The following is a 12,422-nucleotide window of genomic DNA, read 5'->3' on the forward strand; positions in this document are numbered from 1 at the left end:
GCTGAGGCTGGGGGTGAACATCTTATGTCTAGTGTGATTTTTAGGGGCACAGGAAAGTCCCCTTCCAAAAATCCCAAACCCCATAATGCCCTGTTGTCTTATGGAAGTTATCTGAAAGTCACCCACTAGATTTCTTGCTGTTTTAAAAAAATTTCAATAAGACTGGAAGGAATTCTTTGGAGGTCTAGAAGGACTTATAATAGCCTGGGAGCACTGCATGTCTGGGCTGAAGGGGTTGTATAGGGAACTGTTACAGAAAATGTGTGTACAAACATCTGAGCAAAATGTGCACTAAGTTTTTCTTTGGCTGTCTTCCCTTTTAACCTAACTTCTCTCCCCTCATCAATCTCTTTGTGACTACAAAGGGCTTCTCCACCCTCACCTTCTGAACACGTTTTGCTCTAACCTCAGGTGATATTCAGTCCCAACTAAAATATTAGAAAATAATGTTTCCTCCCTTCTTAGGGATATTATATTTTATGAGAGAACTCTTAAAATTAAAAAGTCTTCAAAACCAAAGAAATGAACCTTTAATGGTGAAATCAGACACCTTGTTCGGCAAAGAATATATTATTAGCTGGGGGCCTTGCCCAGTACCCCTTAAATCTCATTATTTGGATAGCCAGCTTGTAAAGCCAGCCTTGTGTTCAAAATGAATTTTGCCTACTTCACAATTTGTCCTTTATAAAAAGTGTGAATTTCTTAAAGGTGCATAATCATGTTTGAGTTTTTCACTACTCATCAGGGTATGAGTACATGTCTAGTAAACATAAGAACTGATTATCCTATACTCTACTGGGTAGCTAAGGTGGCTCAGTGGATAGAGTGCCAGGTCTGGTGTTAGTAAGACTCATCTTCAAATCTGGCCTCAGACTCTTACTAGCTGTGCTCCTGGGCAAATCACTTAACCATGTTTGCCATCTATAAAATGAGCTTGAGAAGGAAATGGCAAACCACTTTAGTTTCTTTGCCAAGAAAACCCCAAATGGGGTCATGAAGAGTCATACAGGATTGAAAATGACTGAACCACACTTACTACTTCTTTCTTTGTCTAAATAAATGGACTCTTGGTTTAGTTAGCCATGTGGTTTATATTATACACAACTATATTAAAACTTTTCTTCCATTTTGAAAAAAAACCTAGTGATGCGAGTGCTAAAATTATTTAAAGGGTTTCATGGGTCATTATGGGTTGTGAAATGACTTAGGAACTTGCTTGAGGGGAATGCATCTTATATGAAGCCACATTTTATTGACACGGGAATTTATGGTAAGAGCCAGTATAATAAAGTGGGAAAAGGAAGGTGATATGAGACAAGAGAACTTGATTCAAATCCAAGCTTTGCTAGTAGGTCACTGTCTGACCCTGGGCAAGCTACTTTAATCTCTCATAGACTCAGTTTCATTCTCTCTCAAGTGAATGGCGTGATATTATCACTAAGGTCCCTTTCAGTTATGAAATACGATGTTTCCATGGTAATTGATTTTTTTTACACATTCTCCTCTTCTCATATTGGTCATTTTGTTATATGAGAGAACTAAATTTCACTAAAGTATGTGGAAAGTAAACAGTCCTGTCTAATTCAATGTGGAGTCACAGAATAGAGGAAATGGGAAGTCCTTGTTATAGTTAAGGCTTACTCACATGGAGAAGTTGGTAATGAAGGCTCCTCTGGGTATCTGAACATCTAACTCTACATTCTGTGGATATGGAGAGTTATTCACCACTTTGCTTTGGACAACAGTATTGGCCACTCTGGATGTAACAGTAGATTGGACTTTATAACTGTAAAGAGTTATTTGATCATCATCTTTTTCCTGTGGTTGAGAAAAAGGATGATAAATACCTAAGGTGACTAAGAAATGAAATAACCATACTTATAGGAAAAATACATAGTGTCACTATAGTTATTGAAAACTTGATCTTAATAAACCATAGGTAAATGCTTTGTAAATTATAAGGTGCTATAAAAAGGTTGTTTGTGCTTTAAAAAATACGACTTTTCTACATGTAGCAGTTAGAGGGCTGCTTTTAATTGAAGATTTCTTGGGATCCTTTCTAGCTTTATTATTATGTGCCAAATGTAGAAATAAACTTGGAGATTAAGATCAGAAGTAAGAAAGTTTAGGAGATAATCTTTAAGGGAAGGGAGGTAATGAGGGGGAAGAATGCAGGGACACAGGAATATGAGAGAGAATTGACCCAGGAACATATCCCAAAGGTGAGGCAAAAGAGCTGGATGGAACCTCTAGAGTACAATTTTCTTGCCTATATTTTTATCTTGGCACCTAATTCAATTCAAGAAAAATTTATTGAGCAACAATTATGTTCAAGGTAATATTCTAGGCACTGGGGATACAACAACAGCAATAATAATAATGCCATAATCTCTGCCATCAAGGAGCTTATATCCTACTAGGAGGACACAGTGCATACAAACATAAGTGTAATATAGTGTAAGCACTGAAGGAGACAGGGGAAAGAACAAAAGACTGAAGATATTTGAGGCAGGAAAGGGCATATTATCAGAAAAGGAATGCACCATATGCATAAAGAAATGCACGCACATGCATAGATTTGGGGGATGCTTGTCAAATTCAGGGAACAGTTAGTATCATAGTTTTGTTGGAACACAGAGTAAGGAGAATAATGTGATAAGGCCAGAAAGAGGTATTGATGATTTTGAGATGCTGTTGGTTCATCTATGTGGAGATGTTCAGCATGAAGTTGGAAATACTGGATTGGAATTCAGGAGAGATGAGGGTTGGATGTATAGATTTGGAATCAGTCATGTCGGGGTAATAATTAATCCCATGGGAGCCGATGAGGAAGTGAGAAGAGAAAAGAAAAATGAGTCTAGGATTGTTGTTTGTCCTTTTTCTTGAATAGGACCATGACATAGGGGTGATGTATTGACTTGCAGTGAATTGGATTTAAGTGACAGAGGGCTCACTCTCTTCTCCAGAGCTATCTGGGTCCATTTGCAAGATATACATCAAGATGACTGGAGATGGCCCCAGATGTTTTAAGATAATTGGGGTTAAGTGACTTGCCCAGGGTCACACAGCTAGTAAGTGTCTGAGGTCACATTTGAATTCAGGTGTTCCCAACTTCAGGGCCAGTGTTCTATCCACTGTGCCACCTAGCTACCCCGAGTCTAGGATAGAGCACTGTGGGGGACCCATGCTTAGGGAGATGAACAATGAACCAGCAAAGGCAAAGGAATGTTTGGACTGTAAGATGAGAATTAGGAGAGATCAGTGTTACAGAAGACAAAGGGAGAGAGTTCTGAAGAAGTAGAAAGTCAACTGTACTGAAAGCTGTAGAGAGGTCAAGGAAGATGAGATGAGAAAATGTCATCAGATTCAGTAATCAATAAAACAACTATTGAGGATAGTTTTAGTAGTGTTGGAGCATTGAAAATCCAATGGCAAGGGATTCAGTTGGTGAGGAAATGAAGGCAGAGGGCATGTTCTTTCTAGAGTTTGGAGATGTGTGTGTGTGTGTGTTTGTGTGTGTGTATGTGTATGTGATATGGACTCCTTTGATAATCTGTTGAAGCCTAAAGACCTCTTTTCAGAATAATTTTTAAATGTATAAAATAAAATGCATAGAATTATATTAAAATACAACTATTAAAGTATTTAAAAAACAAGTTTAGAAGGCTAAGAACCACTATGAGAAGTTTATCTTTGACAAGGAGGAAAGAGCTACAGGATGATAACCTGAAGAGGTCTTTGAGTTAAGGGAAAGTTTCTTGTTTTTTAAAGATAGGGAAGAACAAGGCAAGTTTGTAGGCAGTAGAGAAGGAGGCAGTAGATAGGGGGAAATTGCTGATGAGAGAGATAGAGGGAATTATTGAAGAAGAAAGTTCCCAAAGCAGTTAAAAAAGGATACATTCAAGGGCACAAGTTGAGTGGTTGGCCTTGCCAAGAAAGAAGGGGAACCTTATCCTCTGAAAATGGAGCCAGGGAGGAAAGGACAAGTGAATCTATACACAGAGTAGAGGAGATAAGAGAGCTCATGACAGATTGCCTTGATTTTCTCAGTAAAAAAGGCAAGCCCTTTTATTTAGGGGTGGTACAAATGGTTGGGGACTGAAGAGAGAAGAATTATATAGTGTCAGAATTAGAAGAGATCATGTAGGTTAGATCTCAAGTGAGGGGGAAACTCACTTAAGAAGGTTGTGAACATCAGCTCTGGAGGGGATAAAGCAGAGACTCATTTAGAGAGGAATAAAAGTATTGCTGCATAGAAATGACTGCTCAATTGTCACCACAGAATTCTTGCACATGGTGTGGTAGATCATAAGCTTCTTGAGGGGAAGAACTGTCTTATTTTCATATCTGCAGTTCCTTGCACATAGTAGGTGCTTAACAAATGCTTGTTGGTCATAGATTCTATCATAATGGATTTTTCTCCACACATACTTCCTTTCATCAATGGTAATCTTGTATGAAAGAACTAGGTTTGACCAGAATAGATAAAAAGTAAACAACTCTTCAATTTCATTCAACAAATAGCTATGGAATACGGGAAGTGGGAAATCCTAGTTGCAGTTAAGGCTTATTTACATGGAGAAGTTAATGTGAGTAAACCAGGCTCATAATAGGCTTCTAATGAATACTTGTTGATTGATTCCTACCAGTAGTGGACTCCAAGACTGCAAGTTCTGAACAAAAACCCCTCATGATTGTAATTTTTGTTTCACATCCTATAAATGGCTTCTCTATGTACCCTTCTAGATCAGAGCTCTGAGTATAATTGAAGTAGTTTTCTTTTGATGTCTTCTTATCATTTTAGAGCACTGGGGCTACTTACTATTAAAAAGGGCTATTTCAGGGGCAGCTAGGTGGTGCAGTGGATAGAGCACTGGCCCTGGATTCAGGAAGACGTGAGTTCAAATCCAGCCTCAGACACCTAACATTTACTGGCTGTGTGACCCTGGGCAAGTCACTTAACCCCAATTCCCTCACCAAAAAAAAAAAAAAAAAGGCTATTCCCACATGGAATTCTTATCCTCCCAGGTTGCTGGTGTTGTTTTTATTTAAATCAAAACCAGCCATCAAGTCTGAAAATGAGCACAAGTATATCCATAGAATTTCCAGGGATATTGGCAAAACTTGAAGATATTAAACATGTTGCCAGAATTTCTCACATTTACAAATGTATCATATATTTCATCACTACATCTTATTACCTCTCCTCCAGGTTATGCAAGGAAACATTAAAAAATCAGATAAATACCCTCTCAGTGACCAAGACAAAGAAAACAACCAAATTGATTTCCAGATAATTATTTCCAGCAAAGTCATTCTGTCCCCAATTCCTAATGCACTTCTATGCAAGTAAGGTGAACTTACCGTTACTTTGTCAGATTCATGATCGCCAAATGTGCTTCTCTGGGAAAAGGAGTAAGAAAAGAAGTTACATTTCAATAGTATAGGGCTCCGAGGGTAAAAACTGATCGCTCTGATAAAATTCTCTGGTACAATAAGTAGAAGAAACTCATTCATTGTCAGCCAAGCAATAGATATTGGCTTGTATGAGCACTGGATATATTTCTCGGCCTCTGTGCTTTTCTGCCCATGATCCCAAAATTAATGGTTAAAGAATGAAAATGCAGTAGGACAAATTGATGCCAAACAGCTAGTCTGAATATGGGCTTCACTGATCTCTCTCCCCACCCTTATGTGATTTGAGCGGTTGTTTTGTAGGAACAGGTTTCAAATGCTTCCCCTGACACTTTAAATCTATGTGACCTTGGACAAATCATTTAAACTCCTTGGGTTTCAGTTTCCTCACCTGTAAAATGGACTTATACTAGATGATCTCTTTCCCAGCTCTAAATCTATGATCCTTTGATCCTAGTCCTAGACAGTGTCTCAGTTCACTCAACTGTGGAAATGGGTCATCAGGTCAGGTGTAATGGTTGACTAATTGGCATGTTTAGCATGTCAGATCACAGAAGTCAAGTGAGGAATTTAATTTGTTCCACCCCATCCCCAGGTAATACACATGATCTGCCAAATTCTTAGTTTTCCTTGTCTCAATGTGCAGGGTTTTTAACCATCTATTTTTAGTTATCTGCTACTCAATCTGTCAGTTTTGAGAAAACCATATTATCTTGTATCTTCCAGCATCCACTGGAACCTAATGCCTGGAGCTCAAACGAATCTTGTTTTTAACTTCACATCATCATCATCATTATATATATATATATATATATACACACACACACACATATATATCCACTTATCTCTACTTAAACATCCACTACTATAGTTCAAGCCCTTATCAACTCTTACTTGGACTATTGCAATAGCCTTCTGGTTGGTCTCTGTGTTTCAAGTCTCTCCCTACTCCAGTGCATCCACCACTTGGTTGCCAAAATGATTTACCTAAAGCTAGTCTGACAGTATCATTCTGTACTCCTTCCCCCATCCTCAAATTTACTCGAGTCTCCCTATTACCTGCTTAATCAAATATAAATTCCTCCTTTTGGCATTTAAAGAAAACCCTTTGGTCTCTTAATCCCAAGGCAGACTATATCAGAATAGACAGTATGTGATTGGTTTACAGCTAATTACCTTGGCTTTAAAAAGAAATACTTATTTTGGGGCAGCTAGATGGCATAGTAGATAAAGCACTGGCCCTGGATTCAGGAGAACCTGAGTTCAAATCTATCCTCAGACACTTGACACTAGTTGTGTGACTCTGGGCAAGTCACTTAACCCTCATTGCCCTGCCCCCCCCCCAAAGAAATACTTATTTTGGATGGTCTTACTCTAAAGGGAGTATTTTTGTCTCTATTGTGCCTACTGTAGCCTATATTTAGAAAGAGTGAGAAGATTCATATAAGAATAAAAATATATATGATATCAAAAAAAAAAAAAAAAAGAAAGCTCTTCACCACCTGGCCCCTTACTATCTTCTAAGTCTTCTAATACTGTGCTGCCTTCCACATACTTTGTGATCCAGGTCTACTGGCCTAACTTGCTATTCTTCACACAAGACACGTCGTCTCCTGATTTTGTATCTGAAACGAATTTTTGAAATTTCGTTCCCTCTCCACCTCTGTCTTTTAGTTTCTTTGGCTTCCTTCAGGACTCGGCTCAAATTTCACTGAGTCCTTTCTTGCTCCATCTTCCTGCTAGCCCCTCCCTGCTGAGATTTCCTTCCATTTACACTGTATAGATCTTATATGTAAATGATCATTTCCACATCACCTCCCTTATTAGAGTATGAGATCCTTGAAGGCATATACATTATAACAATGAAAGGCATTGGAGTCTCTTAGTTAGGTAAGTGATTTCTTAGTAAAATGGGTGTTAATATTGTGACCTATCATGGATTCAGGAGACTTCCTGAGTAGTTAAGAGTCAGTCTGGGATTCTAAAACAAGTGAATGAATCCAATGCAGAGGTGAGTGAATCCCATAATACCATAGAAGATGATATGGTCCAGGGCAGGAGACAGAATTCTTCTTTGGGACCATGAGGAAGCCCAAAATTGTGACATGGAACTCCTGACCTAAAAAAGCACTACGGGCTCAGCTAAGACTGATGTTTTGAAGCTAGATAAAATGTCTTAGAAGTTTAAGTTATTCCCTAGACTGAGACTAGGTAATTTTCTTTTGTGTGGGACTTTAGATTATGCTCATGGGTGGTAGAGTGGTCTAATTCCCATGGCCCAGCTGGAAGCACAGGGTTAAATTTCCAGCCCATTTACTGCCTTTTTTTTTTTTTTTTTGAGATTTTGGGAGATTTAGTGGGGTGATGTTTGGTCTTGGAGTCAGGAAACCCTGGGCTTGAAGTCTGTTTTAGATACTTGCTAACTGTGTGATTCTAGATAAGTTATTTAACCTTTCTTCTTCATCTGTAAAATGTGTGGAGTGCATTCAATGAGTTTCAAAGATCTCTTCCAGTTTTAAATGGATGATTCTCTGACCTTAACATGCTGTGTAGTTTTAGGATTGGATCTTCTTTTTTACTTTATATAATAAGTACTAGAAATAGAATGCTGGAGTCTAGTGTTTGTGATGGCAGAGGGTATACAGGAAATATAGTAGATTACAGAATTAGCCATTCAATAATTCAATTCAACAAACATGTATTAAACACAATGGATACAACTGCATCTGGAAGACTTATCTTTTCAAATCTGGCCATACACACTTACTAGCTATGTGAGTAGAATAGTGATTCTGGACAAGTCACTGAACCCTATTTGCCTCAGATTCCTCGTCTTTAAATGAGCTGAAGAAGGAAATGGCAAGCCACTGCAGTATCTCTGCCAAGAAAACCCCAAATGGATCACAAAGGCTCAAACATGACTGAAAACAACTCAACAACAATGGTGATAGGTGCTATAGTACATACCCTCAAGGAGCCTATATCTGACTCAGACTTTTCTAGTCAATCAAAAGATGATTATCTCTTTCCTAGGGTCTTCTTTTTTGACCTCACATTTACTGTACCTGGTACCTTCTATTTTCAGGAAGAAAAGGAGACTTTCCAGGATCCAGCTCCAAAAAGTCTTCATAGTCCATGAACTGAAAGAGAATTTAGGAAATATTCCAAAGGTTGAGTCACTGACAACAGATAGGACACTTCTGATAGAAGATTAATGGGAAAAATAGCTTGTACACTAAACTGCTGAGGAAGGTTTTGGACTCTCAAGCATAAAATAAAGGACAATTCATTTTCAGTGTTATAATTATGAAGCTGCATAGAGTCAAATTGACTTCTTGAGAGCCATTAAAAAATGAAATTCCACAATTATAACATTATAAGGCCGGGGGGGGGGGCGAGGGGCTGAGCTAAGTGGCGCAGTGCATAAAGCACCAGCCCTGGATTCAGGAGGACCTGAGTTCAAATCCGGCCTCAGACACTTGACACTTATTAGCTGTGTGACCCTGGGCAAGTCACTTAACCCCCACTGCCCTGGAAAAAAACCAAACCCCAAAACATTACAAGGATCTTCCATGCCATCATTTGTGTATATAGAATGCTTTGCAAACTTTAAAGTGCTATATAAATATTAGACATTATGATTAGAAAATTTAAAATTGTTCATCTTTAGTCAAATGTTAAAGAATAATCCTTAGTGATGTTGTAATTTCCTGTGAGAGTCCTGGAATAACTGAAAGCTATACTAGAGAAAGTTCATATAATGATACAATTGAAAGTAGCTTTGGAAAACTTCTTGTTCAACCTCTTCATTTTACAGATGAGAAAACTAAGGCCTAGAAAGACTTGCTTCTCCATGATCTCATAGCAAGTGAGTGGCAAGGCTGGGACAAGATATTAGGTCTTCTAGGGTGATGTGTTTGAGGATGTTCCATTATAGAATTGAGGTGAATGGGTAGACATGGCAACTGTCTTAGTTGGCTGCCTAAAGATTTATTGCCATATCTGCCAGAAAAGCCCAAATCTTCTAAAGACTTAGGGGATGGATCTCAGAAGCACTAGATTTTATTTTATTTTTTTTGCGGGTCAATGGGGGCTAAGTGACTTGCCCAGGGTCACACAGCTAGTAAGTGTCAAGTCCTCCTGAATCCAGGGCCAGTGCTTTATCCACTGCGTCACCTAGCTGCCTCCTAGATATATATATTTTTTCTTTTTAGTGAGGCAATTGGGGTTAAGTGACTTGCCCAGGGTCACACAGCTAGTAAGTGTTAAGTGTCTGAGGCCGGATTTGAACTCAGGTACTCCTGAATCCAGGGCCGGTGCTCTATCCACTGCGCCACCTAGCTGCCCCCTCCTAGATATTTTTAATTGTGTCTAAACTGTCTACGAACTGACTCCAAATTCAATATGCATTTATTGACCTGAAGAATGAGTCTCTAGAAGTTTAAAATGGCATTGTGACTTTCCCATCAATAGGAAAAATGGGAAGAGAATTAATTGGGAATCCTGATTTCTTTACCCAACCTATGAATATTTTTGTACATGTAGGTCCTTTTCTCTTTTTCCTTTCATCTCTGAGTTATAGGCCTATTAGAGGCATTCCTGGATCAAAGGATATATGCTATGAAAGTGACAAAAGTGTCAGTTTTAGAGAAGCCAAGGAAAATGTTTATGAACTGATGCAAAATAAAGTGAGCAGAACTAGGAGAATTATTAATAATTTTTTACAATCACAATAGTGGTATAAATATGAACAACTCTGAAAGATTTAAGTACTCCAATCAATGCAATAATTAACAATGATCCCAGAGGACCAGAAATGAAGAATGCCATCCATCTCCTGACAGTCTACATATGCAGAGACACGCATTTTTGGACATATCTTTCCAATTTGGGAATTTGTCTTGCTTGATCATTTTTTTGGTTTGTTTTTGTTTTTGCAGGGCAATGGGGGTTAAGTGACTTGCCCGGGGGTCACACAGCTAGTAAGTGTCAAATGTCTAAGGCTGGATTTGAACTCAGGTCCTCCTGAATTCAGGGCTGGTACTTTATCCACTGCACCACCTAGCTTAGCTGCCCCTGTCTTGCTTGATTATGCATATCTATTGTAAGGCTTTTGTTTTTCTTTTCTTTTTCCTCTGGAAGGAGGGTAGAGAAGTCAGAAGAAGAGAAAATAAGTGCTTTTTAATTGAAAAGAAGTCAATTAAAAAGCTTAACTCTGGCACATATTTCCAAGTGCAGAGTTCTTAGAAAATGCATCATTTCTAAGCAGGTAGTGAATTAGTTGTAAAACTGCCAGATTATTCTTTTTAGCATTTAAAATTTTTGCAGCTAATGTACCTTGCCAGTGTAGAAAGCATTGGAGAGAACCTGGGCTGAGTGAGAATAGCTCCTGTCCTCTGCCAGCCTGCTCCCCCTGCTCACTGTCCCCACATGCCACTTAAGGTGCATAGGTCCTGAAACTTTGGACCACAGTTTTCCTTCGAGATGAAAAGCACCAGTACTTTGAAAATGGATTTTCCTGGCACATTTCTCTTTCATCACTTAGTGTCTGAATGAGAACAATGCATTTCACTCGGCTTACCTCTCATGCAAAGCATTTTAATGTTTTAAGAGATATAAAATTCTCCATAGTAATCATAACATGAGACAGTCTGAGAATGTGGACTGAATTTTATGAGAAAGCTTCATTCCGCACAGAATTCAGTTAATGAATAGCAAGAGCAGGAGGCAATTTAGAGAGCAGAGCCTCAGATGTTCAGAAAGGCACTCTGTGGAAATACTCACTTCAGGGAGTCCATTTGTAGGGAGATCCAGGCTTCGTGCTTTGGAAAGTAATAAAAAGAAGAGGAAGCCCATGAGCCGTTTCATTTTGTTCATCTGCTTCGCCCAGAGCAGCCAGTGTGGGAAGAACTGCACTCCTATGTACTATGCCAAGTTCAAAGGAGAGACAGGGAGGTATCGTTCTGTTTAAAAAAAAAAAATTAAGAAGTAGAAAGGGGGAAAATTCAAACTTTGTTCAGAAGTGGAACAAATATTTGTTCTAGAGCTGAAACCTGACCTGTGGGGGTGGAGGAGACATCCAGGGGTTGTACAAACAGCAAAACTCTGCCCTGCGTCCTGTGATAACAGGTCAGCCTTGCATGGGTGCGCTTATCTTTGCAGATCTTTGTTGGTTTTAGGCTGGGAGCCTTTGGACCCCCTCTCCCTGTGTTCTGAAAGCCTGGTGCAGAATTACCCAGGGAAGAGGAGACCAAAGTGAAAAGTTTCTGGGAATAAAATGCATCGACACTAAATGGAATCAAGAAAACAAGCATTTATTAAGCACTTACTACCTACTGACTGTGCTAGCACAAGCAGAAAGAGCCTGTCTTCAGGAAGCTTATAGTCTAAAGAAGGGAAAACAACACCTAAAAGGAAGATGAAATGCAATTTGGAGAGACAGGGGGTGAGGAAGGTACCTGGTATAGGGGCATGGTGAAAAAAGTCCAGATAGTCAGGAGAGCAGCCTGGAGAGGAATAAAGACAAGGCTGGGCAGGGTATCCTTTTTAAAATGGAAGTTCTGAGAGGAAACAGCCAATTGGAGGGAGAGACTTCAGAGGCGGAGAATACTTCCAATGAGAAATGTTCAGAGTGAAACTTCCAAGGTGAAGAGGTTTCTGGGGCATGGCACAGAGAGTCCACGGGGTCTGGAGTACTGCCAGGACAGGAGTGAAGATCTGGCTAGCTTGGTCATGCTCCTTAAAGTGGAAGTCTTGAAAACAAGTCTAGTTTGAAATAGATCACTGAGCAAAAGACCAGGCTCTCTGCTCTCTCCCTCTACTTCCACCCCTACCCCACCCCTCAGTACCAATTCAGTGCATGGCACAGCAGACAGAGAGCAGGCCTTCCATTCAAGCAGACATGGATTCAAGTCTCACCTTGGTTATGGTACTGGCTGTAGGAACCTGGGTAAAAGTTTCAATCCTATATCATCAACTGCCTATCAGACATTTCAAACTGCATTTCC

At 39.3% G+C, this 12,422-nt stretch overlaps 1 protein-coding gene across 2 annotated transcripts in view; it reads right to left on the reverse strand.

The window, feature by feature from the left end:
• ITIH2 (inter-alpha-trypsin inhibitor heavy chain 2) overlaps window positions 1–12,019 on the reverse strand; it is a 54,400-nt gene extending 42,381 nt beyond the window's left edge. Inside the window, exons 1-5 of one of the 2 annotated variants that reach the window (XM_043968378.1) lie at window positions 11,874–12,019; window positions 11,200–11,378; window positions 8,481–8,555; window positions 5,365–5,403; window positions 1,646–1,818 (exon numbers count right to left, since the gene is read on the reverse strand). In XM_043968378.1, coding sequence (XP_043824313.1) covers window positions 1,646–1,818; window positions 5,365–5,403; window positions 8,481–8,555; window positions 11,200–11,292 — 380 coding nt within the window. In that variant the 5' untranslated portion in view covers window positions 11,293–11,378; window positions 11,874–12,019. Of the gene's footprint in view, window positions 1–1,645; window positions 1,819–5,364; window positions 5,404–8,480; window positions 8,556–11,199; window positions 11,379–11,473; window positions 11,615–11,873 lie in introns of those variants that run through there. The other variant, XM_043968379.1, reaches the window with a different exon arrangement.
• Between the last annotated feature and the right edge of the window lie 403 nt (window positions 12,020–12,422).

The sequence above is a fragment of the Dromiciops gliroides genome, chromosome 5, assembly GCF_019393635.1.
Source record: "Dromiciops gliroides isolate mDroGli1 chromosome 5, mDroGli1.pri, whole genome shotgun sequence".
NCBI lineage: Eukaryota > Metazoa > Chordata > Mammalia > Microbiotheria > Microbiotheriidae > Dromiciops > Dromiciops gliroides.